The sequence below is a fragment of the Grus americana genome, chromosome 1, assembly GCF_028858705.1.
Source record: "Grus americana isolate bGruAme1 chromosome 1, bGruAme1.mat, whole genome shotgun sequence".
In the NCBI taxonomy this organism is placed as follows: domain Eukaryota; kingdom Metazoa; phylum Chordata; class Aves; order Gruiformes; family Gruidae; genus Grus; species Grus americana.
Genome location: NC_072852.1, coordinates 194,762,585 through 194,782,631, shown reverse-complemented (window position 1 = coordinate 194,782,631; position 20,047 = coordinate 194,762,585). Strand labels below are relative to the sequence as shown.

Here is a 20,047-nt window from a genome sequence, read left to right as displayed (position 1 = left end):
TCTGTGCTCATGGTGTTTGTCTTCCCAAGCAAGCACTATGCCTGCTTTCCGGGAACTGGTGGAACATCTGTCTGCCAATGGGAAGTACTGAATTAATTCTTTTTTGCTTTACTTGTGCATGCAGCTTTTTCTTTATCTATTAAACTGTCATTGTCTTCATCCATGAGTCTCTTCACCTTCCTTCTATTTTCGTCCCTTCCCCTCTCTGTACAGAGAAGGAGAGTGAGAGGCTGGGTGGGTGTTTGGCTTTTGGCCGGGGTAAACCTGCCACCTCTTTCTAGCTCTTGTAAAGAAAAAGTTCTTCTGTTCTCATGTGGCAGAAAAGGAATACTGTTAAACTCTTAACACTCTGAGAGCGCTGTGTTAAATCATGGTTGCTTCTTACTGGTAACTATTTTTTTTGCCTAATTTTGGAAAGGAGTCTAGGGGATTAGCAGAATGTCCACTGAAATTCATTTAACTTAACCTCATCTTTGAGGGAAGGTCATAATGCGAAGACCAGGCACAAATGAGGTGGTGTGTTTAGAGATCTAGCATTGACACAGAAGCATTGTTGGTGCAGGAGAGAACAGAGGTAGGAGTGTATTGTTGTGTAGGTCAACTTGTAAAAGAAACTGATATTCCTTCATTTGAATTTGATATTTGGATTTTAGAAATATTACTGAAAGTGAATACAATTTTAATGTTCAGGAGAATGAAAAGCTTATGTCTAGAGTATTTAGGAAATAACCATTACAGGTTTTAGATCTTTATTTTGCCATCCTACTAAGTCACTATGACCTAATGAATAAAATCAATAATAAAAGTAAACTTTTTATTTTAGAGCTGTCTTTCTTCCTGGATAGGGTAATTAAACATTTTTGGCAAGTTTCAGGTCATGTGTCCACTTCTACTCCCAAATCCCACGTATCTTTGGTGCTGACTATTCTTTTGGACTTGGTAGCGATAACACTCTGACCTTCAGCTGACAGACCCTAGTACCTAGGCAGAAGAGCAGCTGCCAGTGTGTTGGGAGCATGTATGAGAAACTGAAAATATCAGTGTTCAATGTCAATTTTTATTGATAAATCATTACGGAATACTATTAAGCATAAAGAGCTCTGGATCATAGCTAAGAAATGAGGTGAAGGATGTGACTCTTCAAGTCTCATAGAATACCTCTTCAATGTCTCATAGCATGGAGAAGATGAAGATTTTTTCAGAGTTTGAGATTAAAGTAGAATAAAGGAGAGAGACTGTAGCAGTGATGCATTCATTTAATAAGAAGTACAGGTTGATTTTTATTACCTTTAGGAGCTTATATGAGAACGTTTCAAGGGGACCAATATCTGGGCACAAATTTAAAAAGTACCAGATACTCTTGGTCCATAATCACAAATATTCATTGTTTTACAAACAGGACTGGAAACATGAGTGGGTTGTCTTTATAATTGGATTGGTGGCTAATACAGTGAAAGCTTCTTCTGTGGCTAATTCATTAAGGATATTTCAGTTGGTTTTTATGTCTCTGGGTTGTTTTTTTTCTCCCCCTTTCTCTATATTTCTGTGTAATTAAGTAGTGGAATGTTTAGTGTACTCCCCACCCTCTTGGGTGTGTTGCTCTGGATCCATGTTGGTTACCTAGAGAAATTCAGAGATGCTTAATATTTTTAATATTTTGTTGGTTTAAGCAGGAGTGGATGGAATGTGAGTAATGGAGATTGAACTAATACAGGCTAAAAAAAAATTTTAAAGTTCTTAACCATGAAGGCACAGAATAAGAATTTGTAGTGTAATGGACACTACAAGCTGAAACTCATGAAGGTAAAAAAAAGACATCATTTATTGCAGATTAAGAGGAGGTGGTTGTAGGTGGCTTTCAGTAATGTCAATCCGAAGTTTAATTGGAAAAATTAGTCAAATGCAGACTAATGTATTAATGGATTTACTATTAATGCTGCTAATACTTAATGCTAAAGTGTATTTGGAAGAATTATAGCCTTTTGTAATGTAGTAGTATATCAGTTTGAGATTTCTTCATCCTTAACTTCTCTTGCTCTGTTACTTTAAGGATTTTACAAATGCTTTTACTGTTCTTGGGGAGCTGAATTAAAAGGACATACTAGCAAACTTATCAGCCCATTTATGGTATCAAGTCAGATAGGAGAAATAGTTGGTCTTTAAGACTGTGGTGTTGTATTAGAGAACTCTGATGGATTGTGCTCTTATTTCTTGTTCATGTTCAAAAGATGGTGTTAAACTAATAAGAATGTCAAAGACGGTAGAAAAAAATAGTATTTTAAACAGTCCTTGTCTTTATTACCAGAATAAAAAGACTGAAATAATAAGGAAGTGAATAATATCTAGTTAATATCAACCAATTTTAGCCACTCCCTTTTCAAAGAAGTGTTGCAGCCAGTTGTTCTTTTCATTTTTTTCCTTTAATAAGCAAAAGAAAAAAATTGGTGAATAGTAAGTACATGCTAATTGCACAAATGTTAGCACACATTTCCAAAGTACGTATTAAACTTCCAATGCTGTGTGTTGTATTAAACAAATGTAATGCAAACCAATGATAATGAAAATATACTGGAGAAGGCCTTGTTTTATCTCTTTTAGTGCTAATTTTAAATATGAAAGATAAGTATCTGTTGAACTCAGCATTTTTATATATAGGCTTAAATACAGGCTTTACAAGACCAGATCCTGTGCATCTCAGACCTTGGGTACTTAATCTGATGTTCTGTAAAACTTGTTTTCTGAAAACTTTTTTCTTTTTAACTAAACATTTGTTATTAAACACTGTTCCAGAGAACTGTAAGCCTTTGTGTGCCGATAAACATAGAATGAATTTTGTGGGGTTTGTGTTGTGCTTGAATTTGTGTAAGCTTTTACAGGTACATATTGGATTTCCTAACAGGATCAGTAACCTGTAAAAGAGGGTTCGAAAGATGTATGTTCACATTAGTTTTTGTTTCTCCATTGTTTTTTGTTTTCACTGCCTTTATTATTTTGTCTTCTCCAAATAATAGTGAAGGGTTTTTTTGTCTTGAGATATATATTTGTATTCAAGAAAAGTCTATTAATCAGTATTATGTTATTTCTGGAGGTGTATAAGTCTGTTGGGGTAAAAGATGTACAAAACAGAACTCTGGGGTTGGTTTTTCTTTTGTTTCTGTGGGGTTTGGGGCTTTTTTTCCCAATTTTTTTTTTTTTAAAAAATGTGTTCATTTTCCAGAGCAATGACAATGAAGAACGCCTGCAGGTTGTAAAACTTCTAGCAAAAATGTTTGGGGCGAAGGATTCGGAGTTGGCATCTCAAAACAAACCACTTTGGCAGTGCTACCTGGGGAGGTATATGCTTGTTTAGTTCCCTTCCTAGGAGGAGAAAAACATTCAATGAAGTATAATTCAAATCTGACTGATAATGCTATAGAGATTATTTTACATACGTCTGCTGCATCTATGATTCTGCAGAGTGAACAATTAAAAATCATGCCTTTTTAGTTCATTTTTTTGCAACTGTCTGTACTGCCATTGTCAAGAAAAAAGAATAGTTTATGTTAATTTTTTAACAAGTGAAACTAATCAGTGATGGATTAATTCTAAAACACCATCTAATGACATTTGCAGTATCAGGTGATATTAGAACTGGTGTTGAGGCTTTTATGTACAGTATTTGTATACTAGTTTCAATTTTTTTTTAATGGTAGGAGTGCCTTAGAAGAGATATGTAGTGTATACAATGCTGCAAACACACTTGGTCTTTTGTTTTTGAAATACTCTGCAAGTTTGAGATAGAAAATATAGCTGAAGCTTGTAGTCAGGATGAACTTAAGTATGGCTGCTGTGATTAAAACGTTTTTCAGTAAATGAGGATAAATTCTATAAATTATTACAAATGCAGTAGTTTGCAATTTTGCATTCAATCGTATCAAAACCAAGGTCCTCAAAGAAATGCTACTTTTAAAAGTACAGAAAACTTGATTGAGGGAATTTTTGCTAGAAAGTATATAACTATTTAAAACATTGCATGTCATCAAAAAATACCAGATCTAATTGAGCCCAAAGGAAAATGCTTCATTGTGTTATAATGTGAAGCAATGTGAATTTGTGCAATCTGTGTGTAATTACTGTTTTCAACTGCTTATGAATCACATGCATGTATTACTTTTTTCAAGTATTTTAACTAAGTTATAATAGCTGTGTTATTAAAGGACCAATTCTTAAAGTGTCCTGATTTTGAAAACATACCTGATTTTACTAAAACAGTTATTCCTTACAACCTCCTTATTTGATAAAAAAGCATTTCAACAGCAATAATGTTCTAAAATTTGATTTTTTAATTTGTTTAAAAACAAACATTTTGAGGATAGCTTGAAAATGCTTTTATTTTTTTCGAGAGCTGTGTGTAACTCTCATTAAACACAAAAAAATACTAGTTTTTCAGCATCAAACCTAATTCAGTCTTTCAAAAGGAAGTCTTACAGGAGTTTAAGTGATTCATTTTAGAAGAAGTTTGCACTAGGCTAGATGCCCATTGGTTTGTTGTCTATCATACAGTTTAAAGAGGGGATGAATATCAGAGTCTTATAAAACTTTTAGTTGATAATACATTGTTCATGGTTAAATATGTGGAGCATTACAGAAAAGGTAGTTAAAATGTCAGACATCTTTCTAGTATAGTTGTTGTCTGCCTGGGAGTTTTTCACGTGTACTAGGAGAGGATATTTCTTTTCATGTTCAGAACATGAATTAATAAATGAGTGCAGGATTTTTTTTTTAAGCTGAAGACAGTCCACTTAATACTGTGAAATCAGAGATGGTTTATGCATGTAGCTGCATGGGAAGCATAAAAATATTTTCAGAGGTAGTTGAGATTGTGTAGAAATAAATTGCTTTGGTAGAAGTGATACTTTTGTCGTTGTAATGCATTGTCTTGTTTCCAAATAGGTTTAATGATATCCATGTACCTATTCGTCTTGAGTGTGTAAAGTTTGCAAGTCACTGCCTTATGAACCATCCCGACCTAGCAAAAGACTTAACAGGTACCACATTTATTATAACATTAAAATACCATTTTAAGTCTCCTGGAGAAGTCAGGAAGGTTAGTTGTCATCCTGAGTAACATTGTCAGAGGCTGTGTATGATGTAATTGAAGTTGGAGTGTGAAGTTAAAGTCCTTGCCTTCAGTGCTGCCTCTCAGGCTGAGGGGATTGTACATAAAGAATGCCTTAACTGAAGAGATAACTCTCCTTCTTGTACAGTAGTTGCATTCCCAACTGCTGTTGAAATTAAGCACCATGGGATCAGGCAAAGACAGCCTGGCTAACCTAATGGTGATGGCATTTATTAATTAGGTTGCAGAGTGGAGACTTCAGTTCCACAAAGCTGAAATCTGTAAATATTATGTGGCCACTGTCTAAAACATGAAAACAGTCCTCATATCTGTGACCACAGCCATTTGTTCCTGCTCCTTCAGCTCAAATGCTGCATGTAATTCAAGACCTCTGTAGGAAGAAGGCAACTGGCATAAATAGAAATGTTTTGTATTTGTTGCTCCTGATGTCATAATGAAAAAGTGGAATTAAAAAGAATGGGTTGGTTTGTTGGATTTTTGGGGTTTTGTTGTTTTTTGTTTTGTTTTTTTACCCCCCCCCCCCCCCCCCCAAGTGTATATGGAGACTGTATTTTCCCCTGATCAATAAATTCCTACTTCTTGTAATTCTTTGGAGGTAATATCTTTGTCCATTTGCTCTAAGGAGGGAATTTAAAGGGCTGTTAAGCGCATGGGAACGCTCTCCTGCTTGCTGAGCGTTTGTCAAGTTAGACACAAGTACAGGCTACCTAGAGTCATCCCACAGTTAGTGGTATCGTTAAGCCAGCTTAAAAGAAAAGTAAAATAAATGTTTCTGGACATTTCCTTAAAGGAATGGTAGAGATGTTTCCTCTTTGATTATCAGAATTGTATTTTCAAGGGTGGGGTTTTTTTCTTTTTTACATTGCAGGAAGACTTTGTGCCCCCTCTAATGGTATCCTCTGGGAAATGTAATTTTGCTTGCCCCTCCTTTCTCTCCCCACAGTGCTTATCAAAGTCAAATTGTTGAAAAATTTCTCTGACTCACTGGTGTTTGAGAACAGAACTGTTTTGTGCAATGGCATTGTTCTTCATTTGTTTTCGTTTATTATTTTTTCCTGTGGAACAAAACTATTTTTCTAAAAGTCTTATTTGGATATCAAATTTCATAATGTCCATAAGTGCAAAGCTTTATTTCTTGATGTGCTCTTTTGACACTTGTGCTGATACCAGAAATGTTAACAGAAAATATTGCAGATGAGACTTGACAGTTTTCACTGGTCATTGAACAGTAATAAGAGAACAGTAACCTCTGGTTATTTCATTTAGAGTAAACTTTGAATTTTCAATGTTTCTTAATGTTCTCAATGTTTCACTGATGTATGCTGTGTACAGTGATCTTAATAACTTTTGTGTTCATTTTGCTACCCGTTTGTGCTTCTAAATTAACCTAAAATACATACTCCTAAATGGCAAAGTTCATTTATATTTTTATTCTTTGTCAGCTTTCTAAAAGGACAATAGCTAGCTAACATGTTTGACACTTGTAAGCAGAAATTTTAAAATGTTGATAGCCTAAGATTATTGATACTACCAAATAAGTAACAATGACCCAAAATAATCTAGAAAAAAATGTATTAAGTTGAATAAATTAGGATGTGTCTGAATAAGCATTATAACTTGGTCAAAGAGCATGCTTTTGAAGTATGTCTCTTGATTTGTCCCTACTTACAATGCTTACATAGCTCACGCTGTGGAGTATTCCTGGAGCATGTGAGCTAGATGCCTTGCGAATAACACAGAAGTTGTGGTCAAGAGTGCAACTAATATGCTTCAGCAGGCAAAGGGGATGGAGTCTGCAGGAAAAGAGTAGCCTCTAGCCTGAAATAAGACTTTAAAATGTATATAGTGTGGATATCAAATTCTCAGCACTGTCTGTTCTGCTCTACAGATCCAATTCTGTTTGGGTATAATAGTTGCTACAGTAGACATAGCTTAACTATTATAAGAAAAAATAAAAATGTAGCCCCATGAGTCTTATTTCCATAATGCCAGAAATATAAATATTTAATGTTCTAAGCAAATAAAAAGTTTTAGTGGCATTCCAGTTAATCTTAGAGAAAACTATTGGTTTCTTACTGTTGATGCTCAAAACAATAGAAAATCTTGTTTTCTGCTCCTGTCAGTTGTGTACTGTCTAGAGAAAGAAAAGTAGCTGAAATTGTATACTTACAATGAAATACTTATTCTATTTTTTTCCAGAATATCTTAAAGTAAGGTCACATGATCCTGAAGAGGCCATAAGGCATGATGTTATAGTATCCATAGTTACTGCTGCTAAAAAAGATCTTTTGCTTGTCAATGATCACCTCCTTAATTTTGTCAGAGAACGAACACTGGACAAGCGGGTAAGACATAACTAGTCCTAATAATGGCTGTGCGTTATATTTCTAGACAGTTATTCAGCTTTTTGAAAAGCAACGCTTCTAAAAAATGCTGAACTAATTTTAAAACTACTAATGAAAAACAATATAATGCAAAAAAATGAGAAGCAGTCTATTTAATGAGGCACTTTTTGCCCCTGACTGGAATACCACATTTTTCATTGTGCTGTATTATTGTTTAAGGTAATATGATCAAAAAAGAGTGTAATAGGCTGAAGCACAACAGCGTTGCTCCAGTTGTTTAATTTTAGTATAATTTTTAAGTAAAATGAGGCCCTTGTAAAACCTTCTAATGTTTTTTGTAAGAGCCTTTGCAAGTGGATTTCTAAATGGATTGTAGATTACTGATGGAAAACATTCCACCATCAGAGGTAGCTAGTTCACCTGCTTTTAATTAGATCATTGAAAGACTGCAAATCAGTGTAGTAGCTTTCAAATTTGAATAGTCTTGAAACTTATTTTACCTATGTTTCATTATTTGGTGAAATTTGAGGTTCACTGCTTATGTTAAAGCATGGTAAACAAGGCTATTGATGGCAAACTTTTAACATTAATGTTATTACCTGATTTTTTCATTTGCTGACATGCTTTTATTTGTTGCACCTGTAATGTACTTGCAAGTATTTAGTATAGATCTGTGAGAAAGGGTGTTGGCTTATATTTGTAATAATTCTAAATTCGAGAGGCATACTTGTGTAGTAGTTACTGATGCTGAAAGGTTTAGCATAACAGACATGATGCAATAAATGTACTAATGAGAAAGTGTTGCACTTAGAACTCAGTTTAACTTTTTTCTAAGTTTAAACTATTTTATTGTGGTGAAGAATAGGAAATATCTACCAGGAAATGCTGTAGACTTTTCAGTTTTGTGTTTTGAACAGCTAAACTGGGTACTACATTTTTTCTTTTTTTTTTTTTTTTCCCCCTCAAGTGGAGAGTGAGGAAGGAAGCTATGATGGGACTTGCACAGATATACAAGAAGTATTCATTACAATCAGAAGCAGGAAAAGAAGCTGCAAAACAGATATCATGGATCAAAGATAAACTTCTGCATATATATTATCAAAACAGTATTGATGACCGGTAAGTCAGTCATGAAAGCTAGGCGATTCTGTGGATAAGTGTGGTAACTTATTACACAGATTTGTTTTTACTTTGTGCTTAAGTGCTGACAAGAAGGAGGAGACTTGATAAGCCTCTATGTCTTGATCCAGTGTGTAATCTTACACAACTGCAGCCAAATGTTGTCCTATGTTGTTTTCTTCTACATTTTTTTTAAAGGTGAAAAGTAATTCTAATGGGTGTACTTCACTGCTGCTTTAGTAAAGGAGGCTTTTTTTAAATTTCAGTAGCTTGCTAATTTTTATGTTAAAATTCAGTAAGTAAAATTACTTTAATGAACTTGCTTTAGATTTGCTGTATGCTTTAAAGATAAGTATGTGTAGTGACAATAGTTAAGGCATCTCACTCTGCAGAAGTTTGTTTTTCTGTACAATAGCCATGAATTAGAGCCTTGTCCTGGATTGGTGGTGAAAGCAATGCCTCTGTCATACCCCCTATAGACTTGTATACGGTTATTCGTATTGAAAAATAGATGGTTGCACTTGGGGAACTAGTTTGGCAACTAGTCCGCCTTGACTAATCAAGGCGGTCTTGTTGGCTTTGGAAATGAGCCTTTGGCTTTCACAGCATGATTACATTCAAATGGCATTGCAAACCCATACAGATCTTTTCAAAAACTTGTGGCCTCAGTCATCTCCAAAATAAACAATTATTTCATGGTACCATGGAAGTGGACAGAACTGTCTGGATTTTCACATCTAATCTCACCCACTCACATTTCTGTTAAACTTTGGGATCTTTTTAAACGGGCTGGGTTTGGGTTTTCACCACCCTTTCCAATTGTGTGTAAGGTTTTCTTCTCATTTTTAGCCTAAACTTACATGATTGGGGTTTTTTTAACCTATGTACTCCATTCTGGTAATGTTGACCTCAATTTGCAAAAGTTGTGGGCCTTCTTGGTATTTAAGACTACAATGTAGGTTTAGTTTTCCTTTTGTTTTTTCTTCTCAGTCTTTCGTAGGTAACTGGCAGGCCCAAACCTTTCTTTCCTCCTGTTTCCAAAAAAGGAACCTCCATGTTATAGCAGGAGCTTTAAATAATTTCTGTGTGAATGTACTTGCATTTTTATTGTGGAAGCAAAAGAAATGAGATAAACTTGGCCCTTGGGGAAGGGGCTGAGGAGAGGTGGAGGAAAGTCAGCTCCTTCTGACAAGTCTCTGAATTCTCCATCCAGGCTTCATGATAATATGTGATATAATCAACATGATATTTCTTTTTTTATTTTAGGCCCATTAATTTGGGTCAGTTCATGAATTTACCCCAGTGCTGACCTGTAATGAAATTGACTGATAGTATCTCTTTGGACTGATAATTAAGAGGCATCCTTCTCTAAAACCCTTTGGTTCCTATCTAGATTAATACATCTGATTTCGATAATGTAATCTCTTATATGTCCTAACTGCTAACATTAACATTACATCTTCTGTAATTATAGATTTTTGTTTAGTTTATGCTGAGTTATATTGGAAGTTAAAGAACTTGACTTTTGGAGTTTTGAATATGTCTTTACATACAACATCTGATCTCTAGATAGGTCTGAGAATTTTTGATTGAATGTTTTAGCAATTCAAGACCACTTTCTTGCTTTACAGTTTGTTTCTTAATTCTGTCTTTCAGATTACTTGTTGAACGCATCTTTGCTCAGTATATGGTCCCTCACAACTTGGAAACAAATGAACGAATGAAATGTTTGTATTACCTTTACGCAACACTGGATTCAAACGCTGTGAAGTATGTGTTATTTTTGACTTCTTGCAAAATCATCTTTAATATAATTATTACTGTAAATTAGTTCTAAATCGTTATGAGTATCCTAAGCCAGTGGACAAAAATAGTTTGTCAACTATCAGAAAATAGTATGTATAGAATATAGCAATAGGATCTATTTTTCAAGTGTGATTTTTAAAAAGCAAAACCAAAAAACCCACACCAAACAAGCAAACAAAAAAACCAAAACAAGACAAAATCCCACTAAAACTAATAGGGTGTTCTCTGACAAGGTGTGGTACCTTTTAACTGTAAACAGCTAAAAAAAAGTACTGTCAAAGATCTGGCAAGAAGCTTGAGTGCATGTCAGTCCTTTTATGTCTGAAAAGAGATGGCACAGATAGTAGCGTTGACTAGCCCTAGATCTTATCGGACAAGTTCTGAATTAATATACTCCTTATTTTAGCAGCCAGGATGACTTAAGAGTGGGAAGGAATTACTTGTTTGGTTTTTTCCTTCAATATGCATTTTACTTGTAATTATGTTACATGCCTTCTCCAACTTAAAATGGGTAGAAGTGCATGAATTTGACTACTGTAATGTTCACAGTTTGACTAAATTCAATTAGTTTTACTTTGTTTTTTCATTTACTAGCATTCAGTCACTTGAAAATTGAATATAGCTTTTTTCTCATGTGGGAGACTAGAAAGAACTTTTATGTACAAAAAATGGCTTAAAATAACCCCGAAGCCTTTGAATACTACAGAAACTGATGTTTGAATCCCCTGCATTTCTTGCATTACCTGCCTAAAGATATGACAACTGTGACAAACTAAAGTTAAGAATAATATATTAAAAATAAAAAGTTACTGTTCTAATAACTTTTAGTATAGGCTAAACAAAAATGCAGAATGACTTCTTTTCAGTACTCGTTATTTCAGGCAACAAACAACTCCTGAATTTTAGTTTTCATATGCAGCAGTACTCATTTGAAAACATAGTATCTTCAGTTATATAGAACTGACTTTTTACTTGTGGATTCTGGAAGTTTTTTAAATGAAGCTGTGACTTTTTATATGGCTTATGTTGTATGGAAAGTGTGCTAATTTTCAGTTTTGTTGAATCCCTCTAATGTGTCTCTTACAAGTCTAATCATGTCCACTTTTCACAATTTATTCATCTAGTAGCTAGTAGCTCCTTTCTGTGTGCAAGAAAAACATTGTTTTGATGATAAAAATCTTAAACACCTGCTTCTTGGAATGCTTTTAGAAGAGTGATTTCAAGCTTGTACAAATGAGTTCTTTATGGGACATCAATTACTTCCTACTTCTTTTAAGGGCAGTGTAGTTAAGGATCTGAAATAAAACTTGATTCAAAATCTCACTTTGTTCCAGTCTAATATGACCAATTAAATTTTCTATGTCATGCTTTTAGGAACCATTGGTCACACAGCAATGAAATTTTGGTGATAAGCACATTCCTGAATCTGAAGTTGAGAAGAGTTTAAAGGCTCTTATTTGACAGTTGTGTTATTTATCGATTAGATGACTTTGACAACTTTTTTTTTTTTTTTAGAGCATTGAATGAAATGTGGAAATGTCAAAATTTGCTGCGACATCAAGTAAAGGATTTAGTCGACCTAATTAAACAACCCAAAGTGAGTTCAATTTATCTTTATCCCACAGTGAATATGCAGTTTTACCTAAAAGAATAAACTGGTTTTTATTCCATTTGTTTGACTATCTCAAGCTTATTTGTAGTGATAGATAGAAAATATTGTGAAAGGTAACTGATATTCCATTAGACTACACTTGCAGTAGGAAACGCGTATACGTTTTGTCAGTAAAAGTGAAGAGGTAGGGATGTTTCAGGAATTTAAAAAAGATTCTGTCAATAATTTGATATTAAAATATTTGCTTCCAATGTTTGAGTTACAACTTGCCAGGATTGTTCTGGCTCTTGAAAGAGGAGGAAAACCAGCATATTACTTTTGACTGCCAAATCAAGTCATTAAGAAAAAGTACCTATACACCCTAACTTCTTATCTTATATATGATTAGTAACATTCAAGAAATTGGAGTGGTTTTATCCCTACAGGTTACTTGTTTCTCTTCCCTCTTGGAAGCTTCTTAAATGTTGTATTGCAGATACCCGACTACAATTGATTTCTTTTTTTTTTTTTTTAAAAAATTTGCTCAGAATGAAAAAATAAACATGATTGAGCATTTAGGATATTCTCATAAAGTTAAGTTTAGATTTGTTTTAGTTATGTGTATGTGCATACTCGTATTTGGGGGGGGGGGGGGGGTGTGGAATCATAGGATGAAATTCTGGATTTAGTTTGGAATGTGATTAGAACTTGACTTTAAGGCCAAAAGGTCTATCTGGTGCTTGTTTAACAGAAATACTATATAGTAGAAAGTGTTGCCATGCTCACATTCATATTACCTGTGTGTGTCGTTTTTATTTTCTGTATGCACATATACTCACATACCACAGTAAATTTAATCAAATTTTATGACTGAATTTTCTATTCACTGGAATTACCTGAACAGAAAGAGTGGGTAACTGCATTTTTACAAGTGTGGTTGGATTATCTAATGCATCTGCTTGGAAATGCTGCTGTCTTGCAGACAGAAAGAGACTTACCAAATCAAAATTCATCCCTTAGTGTTTCAGTCCTGATTGCAGTGAAATTCGTAATTTTGACTTAGTGCATTTAGAACACGCTGTAGTGTGTTAAATACTAAGTGCAGTAATTGTTAGTACAACAATATTTCATTGCATTTTGGTGACTGTATTGAAATATTTTTCATGTATTGTTTTATATTATTTGGTGTAATTTAAATACACTTATGCATTTAAAACCTGAGTTAATTTCTTGATATTTTCTGCATTTCAGTCGAATGTGAAATTTCAACTTTTCCTTTTGTCTTCAGGGAGGTGTAATGAAAGTTGTTTCTCAGTTGTACAATATCAAATATGATATGGAATTAAACATGTAGGTTTTGATAAATGCCAGCATAAGCATCACATTCAAAACAGTGTATGCTGTTGACACGTTTGCATTTGTCCATGTGGCTTTCATAATTTCTTTAGCTATTAAGTACTAATTCTCTACACATTTCTTTTGAGTAACGGGACTGCATGGGAGAATTTAGGCGCTTGTGACCTGAGATGCTGTTGCAGGCAACAAAATGGTTTTCAGTCAGGGAATTTGTACTTAATTTAGTTTATTGTCAATTAACATAAACTTTTAATTATTGATTCTGGTATTGAGAAATAAAAGCAAACAAATAAACAGAGAAACACCCTTTGGCTCCCCTTCGGACACCTCTCTTCTCCATGGTCCTTAGGCCTTTCGCTGCCTGCTGTGCTCAGTCCCTTTGGTGAGGTGGTGGCAGCACAGGAGGTGGAGGTCAGGGCATGGTGATTCCTTTCCTTTTGCTGCTCCTTGTTTCTTAACCACTGTTGCAGTGTGGGTTCCTCCATCGGCTGCAGTCTCTTTAGGGTTGTACTTTCTCCATTGCCTCCTCTCCATGCCTGCTCCAGCGGCTCTTCCCCTGGCATCTCTCCTGCCTCTGCTCAGGTGTCTCTTCTTTTCCTTCAGCATCTCTCTCTTCTCCTGCTCTGCTGTCCGTCCTGCCCTGGCATCCCTCTTGTTGGCCCTAGTGGCTACCACCCTTTCTTAAATATGTTTTCTCAGGGGCACCATAGGCTTCTCTGACTGAAGTTTCCATGGGTCAGTTTGTTGGTTGTGGAGCTGACTGGAAGTGGCTTTGACTGGCACAGGAGTCCCTGACCATCTCCTGCACAGGTCACCTCAGCAGCCCTTTGCTACCCCAAACCCCGTTATACCCAATGCAGATGCTTAGCTATTTTTACCAAAGTTTTTTCTCTGTGATGCTCCTTGTGTGTTGGTTTTTTATTTGTTTTATTTTTTCCTCCAAATTGATAATTAATTCATATAATAAATTCATTGTGTTTGAGATGAGTGCATTTTCATAATTGGAGTAGAACTGAAGGGGTATACAGTCCAAGTCAGTAATGCTCTTGAGACAAATACCCGTTAGTCATTCAGAGCTGTAGAAACTCCGTCGTCTTTCAGGAATCAAAATTGAAATGAACTAGTAACCTGCTAGAGTATAACTGGTGTTACCATAGGTGCTTTTTCACTTTGATCAAATTTCTCCACTTAATCATGATAGCTTAGTTGTTGATTTTTCTCGTGTAGGTGTTGTCACTGTGGCAAGTGTAGGCATTGTGAGAGCTCTCAGATGAACAGGGGATACGACAAGAAGCAGTGTATGGAAGTTGCCACAATGAAACTTCGATTAGGTAGTAAGGAAAAAAATTGCAGTAAGGGTGATCAAATATGGGAACAGGTAGCCCAGAGGGGTTGTGAAATCTTCATCCTTGTAAATAAAATGCAACTAGATGAGGCCTGGAGCAAAACCTGATCTCAGTTGACCCTGCTTTGAGTAGGTGGTTCAACCAGGTGATCTACAGTTGTTGCTTCCAACCTACATTATTCTGTGACTATAAATCTTTGAACTTTCCAGTCCGCTGTTTTCTTCATCTGAGAGAACCTTTTTGTGGTTTAGTGAGACTCTTCAGGCTTTCTCCTTTTTTCCTCTTCAGGCTTTCCCCAGTGTAAGCATTATTTAGGACACTGAAAATGTGTTAAGAAACCTTCTATTTCTGTTGATCATAACTTCTCCTAATCTGAGACAGAATGGATATCAAACTTGCCTTTAAGATGAGTTACTTCTCTGAAGAGCAAAAGCATAAATCACAGCTCTTCTTGTTTTCTCCTGCAACAGTGGTATACAGCTAAATGAAATACATAAATTTGCCTATTCACATGTGGAAAAGTGGATGAAAGCTGGTTTGTCTGTATTGGCATATATGAGCTTCATTTGCTGCAGATATGCAGCTGTTCTGGTGCTTCCATATCATGAATGCAAGATAATATAGATATAGTGCCACAGTAGATCATCTAAAAAGAAATGTTTCTTGATCTTCTTCAATCTGACATTATTCTCTGGAGTTATACTACTACTAGAAGTTAAAAGAATACTTCTGACTCAGGTTTGTTTGGCTGAATGATTAGTAGTTTGCTCAACTTAATGTCTGTATTAATGGGAGCCTTAGCCAGTACTTGAAGACTTAGCCAGTATTAGAAGACCAAACCTGTCAGAACAAAGAAAAAATTCACAATACAATTTTGGTATTTTTCTTCTGAGTTGCAAGAAGTGTGAATCTGTTGACATCACTTGAATCCTATCAACCAGATTTGATTTCTGTTTTTTTCATTTCTTGTCCAAACGTGCCTGTTCAGCTGTGACAGCCAAAAGCCCCGAAAATGACAGCATTCTTCCAGCACTAAAAAGTGACAGAAAGTTCTGCAGAAATACTTAATGGCTGAAATTACATGCCAGGTGTCCATGTCACAAGATAGGACATTCACTAAAAACATTGCTTGTCTTAATCTCGTGCGACATTGTTGTTATACTCTGATCTTTCAGAGGTTGCTCAAACATTGCCAAATTTTCTACACATTGGCTAATAAATTTCCCTTTTTTATGACTAAAAAACCCATGCAAATATGTTAGAACTCCAAATAATCCTATTTTCTTTCATAGTACCTAGTCAATTGCAGAACAGAAATTTACTCTGAAAAGTTGAAGGATACTCCTCCTGGAAATAGACACTTCCATGTGTTAGCCAAGGTTATTGTAATAAATTGTAATTTTGTTATCTCCAAAGCTGATATGACTTGTTTGAACCTTATTTGAGATCTCTATGCAGATTTCATTAATAAAATGCAAAGAAATTAGATGCACCTGAACAAGACTTTGACCTCTGTCTTGAAGTTTTTCCTATCTGCTCCATAATAATTTTAAGACCTTTATAAGAAAAATGTCAGTGGCTCACAACACTATCTCTTAGCAACTCTTTCATGATATGAACCTGATGAAAAGGCCCCACTGTAGGTGTTCATTTGCCTCATGTACTTTAGAAGAAAAAGAACTCTTCTTACCAAGATGAGCCTTCTGAGTTGATCTTATGTTTTCTTGTTTGTAAATTTTAGGCTACCAATTTTGTCTGTTATAAAGGGAGTTCTAGAAAAGACAATTTTAGCAATGGTGGTTGCTAAACACTGTTCTTTTAAAATTTAAATACTTTACAGTGAAAGCTCATGAAGTGTGGTTGTGTCTTATTTAAATCTTTTCTCAGAAGAATATAATTTGATAGTTGGAGACCATAATTGATACTATTTACATGCATTCTATGATTTATGGAGTTTTGTAGACTTCATAAGTTGTGTCACCAAGGTGGATCTGTCAGAAGTCGATTGGCAAAAGAGCAGTTTCATTTCTGGTTTGGAAGCCAATGGGTCTGTATGCTTTTGACAATATTGCTGTAAGCCTGAACTTTCTTTCAGGTCCCAATTTTCATTTTACTTACGAAGCTGTCAGAGTTGTTTAATGACACTAACTACACAAGATTTCTTTCTTTTTTCCTTCTTTTTTTTTTTTCTTCTGTCTACCTGAGAACACTTTTCTGAAGATGATCAGGGTGTTATCTTAATTGTACAGTTAAGGACTCCCTTTGTCATTTTTAGTGATAATTCCTTAATATTTGAAACTTTAGTGTAATTCCACAAAACTTCCTAGTCTGTAGAATACTGTGGAGTACAACTAAAAGTGGGGGAAAAGTGGCTTGGTAACTAGTTTGTCTCCCTTCAGTAGGAGGTGATACGTTGTACACACATTCCTTATTGTTAAAAATATATTCTTATCAAGAAAATGTACTTACTATGTAGTTTTAGCTGGCTGTGAACTTTTTGGTATTCTTTTTTTCCACATCCATTTACTCTGTGTCAGAACTAACTCTTGAGGTGGCCTTTGTATGTGGAATTTGAAATCTTGTACCGGAAAATGAGATAAGTCTTTTGTGTAACTTATTTTGCTTGTAAGAGCTGTTGGACAATTTTTAAATCAGCAATAGTTTCACTGAAATCTAAGCTTCACAGATATCCTGAAATGCAGTTATGTTTTCATTTTTTTGTTGTCATGGTCTCTGATTATTACTTTCACAATTAGAGTGCTATCTTCTGCCTCCCTGTTCAGCTGAACAGGAGTAGCAATTGTCTTATTATTGACTTGCTCCATTCTTTACAATAAAGCGGGAACTACTGCTGAGACTATTGAGAATCAATATCTGATCGAGAAGATAAAGTGAATTTAATTCTTGCTGTTCATTTTAAATATAAAAACAAAGAGGCTTTACATGGAAGACAGTTGCAGAAATAACCCAGTTGTGCTGTTTGTAAGTTTTATATAGTGGACTGAAAAGGAATAAAAATACTGTACATCAGCATATGTGCCACAGGGTGTTACTGTAGGTGTGACCTACCTTTTCCTTGCTGTAACTATCTAGTATTAACTCTGCAGTCGTAGTTTTGATTTCTAACACACTGACATGTTAACAAAATGACGGGTGCTGACTTGTGGATAATGCATTATGGAATTTTGCTCACTCAGTATTCAAGTGGAAATATATAATGTAAAATTTTTACTTAACACATTTTTCTTTTGTGACTTGCAGACAGATGCCAGCAGTAAAGCTATATTCTCGAAAGTGATGGTTATAACAAGTAAGTCAGTTTAAGTATTTACACTGTCAAAAGTTACAGTTGAAATAGATTGCTTTCTTGCTTTAAAAATCATTTGAGATAAGCTTATAACAAATAAGTTTTGTAACAAAATATAAATAAATCATGATAAACACAATGTAACAATATGCTTTAAAGAATTAAGACAACTGTAACCAGACTTATTTCCTTACTGTAAAAAGTCTCCAGTCATGAAGGTTATCACGTGACATTTTGGTTGCATCTGTTGTAGACTAATTCAAAATGTAGATTATTTAGGGTGTTAGTGTCTGCTTTACCATTTATTATAGAATATATATTAACTGATGTTAACTAACCCGCTAAACTATCTACTGACTTAGCTGTCTTTGGGGTGTTGGTATTGTAAGTTCTGCTGGGAGAAGAGTGTGGGTTTGGGTAGAGCAGGACAGCACTTTGGAAACTGAAGAACTTCTGTGTAATCTGAACTTTTGGCAAAGAAAAAACCACCAATCCCAAAGCAATACTTCTTCTCCCCAGCCCACTGTGCCAATAGCATTAAAACTAGTAAGAAGAAAAACTTGCTTTACAATTCTGAAATTTCGTTTTTAAATCAACCTTGTTTTTTAAAAAGCAAACTGTTCTGGCAAAAAAGATACTACTTAAGGATATGGACATTTTTGCAAAAATGTGGAGGAAAAGCTGAATCTTGCTGCCTCGGCCATGTTCGAAATCCTTTTTTCCTTTTATTTATAATATAAAACTTGAGCAGTTTGTAATTTTTCTGATTCTTCTAGTTCTTGGTTGCATTTAAAGAAAAAAAAATACAGCAAAACAAATACTTAGTAGAACTTGTTTTGAACTAACTATCCTATAGTCCTATACCATCTTCTGTGCCAACTTTGCTTAACACCTATTGTAACAAAACCATAAAACATCTTAAATAGTAGGCTAACACTTTGCCAAAAAAGTCCTGTTAGGTTATAAAATATAAATACAAAATTTAATATTTAGTTTTAAAAAATGCATTTTTAAAGCTTTATTTTGAACGTTGCAAGCTGTTGAAAAGCTTATGTTTAGTGAAGGAGTATTTTAGCAAAAATACTCTTGGTGATTTTCACATTTGGCATATCAGGTGATCTATTCACTGAGTATATTTTTCTGTGGAGCATAGGGCTTTGCATTCTGAGGTCAACTTGAGCTGTTAATAATATTAACGGGAACAGGTGGACTTACTAGAAAATGAGTGTGAAGGGAGAAGAAAGCAATAGCCGGGGGAGATGTGTGGGTATACAGATTTTTAGAAATTGGTGTCCTCATAGATATGTCTGCACATGTTAAGATGTTTTGTGTTTGTTTCCCTCTCTGCTTCTTAGTTAACTTAAACACATATAGAAACTTTCTTGATGTGACATTTCAAACTTGTGTAATTTACAGTACTGATACTTATTATAATGAATAGTGATTCCTTTTGTTTTTTTAAAGGAAATCTTCCTGATCCAGGGAAAGCTCAAGATTTCATGAAAAAGTTCACACAAGTTCTAGAAGATGATGAAAAAATAAGAAGTCAGTTAGAAATGCTCGTTAGCCCAACATGCTCTTGCAAACAGGCTGAAGGATGTGTGGTAAGAATTGCTCTTAAAACATGTGAATATTTTTGGAATGGAATTGATTATAAATTTAATTGAAACTTATGTTGCAGAGGGAAATAACAAAGAAGTTGGGCAATCCAAAGCAACCAACAAATCCTTTCCTGGAAATGATAAAGTTTCTTCTTGAGAGAATTGCTCCTGTGCACATTGATACTGAATCCATCAGGTATTTGTGTGTGTTTGTGTTGTTGGCCGTAGATTGCAGGGTTAGAAATTGGGGTTTCTAATTTCATCTTTAAGCGCAAGCAGTAATGGATTGGGTGGGTGTGGTTTAAGACCTGGTGACCTGCAATATTTTCTTCCATTTCCCTTTGCTTGGGGGTTTTTTGTCTCCTCATTCAGAATGTAGCCACACGAACAATTGATTTGTCATTCAGCACAGCCGGGACAACCTGTCAGTAAAAATGGATATGTTGCTGATGGGAAA

At 34.9% G+C, this 20,047-nt stretch overlaps 1 protein-coding gene across 7 annotated transcripts in view; it reads left to right on the top strand.

Annotated features, from left to right (window-relative positions):
* The window catches only part of PDS5B (PDS5 cohesin associated factor B), a 118,409-nt gene that overhangs the window by 52,146 nt on the left and 46,216 nt on the right, over positions 1 to 20,047 (top strand). For all 7 annotated transcript variants that reach the window (XM_054843866.1, XM_054843846.1, XM_054843856.1 and 4 more), the window contains exons 9-17: positions 3,218 to 3,333; positions 4,933 to 5,027; positions 7,319 to 7,464; positions 8,432 to 8,583; positions 10,240 to 10,353; positions 11,905 to 11,986; positions 17,944 to 17,992; positions 19,454 to 19,593; positions 19,671 to 19,786. In XM_054843866.1, coding sequence (XP_054699841.1) covers positions 3,218 to 3,333; positions 4,933 to 5,027; positions 7,319 to 7,464; positions 8,432 to 8,583; positions 10,240 to 10,353; positions 11,905 to 11,986; positions 17,944 to 17,992; positions 19,454 to 19,593; positions 19,671 to 19,786 — 1,010 coding nt within the window. The remainder of the gene's footprint in view (positions 1 to 3,217; positions 3,334 to 4,932; positions 5,028 to 7,318; positions 7,465 to 8,431; positions 8,584 to 10,239; positions 10,354 to 11,904; positions 11,987 to 17,943; positions 17,993 to 19,453; positions 19,594 to 19,670; positions 19,787 to 20,047) is intronic.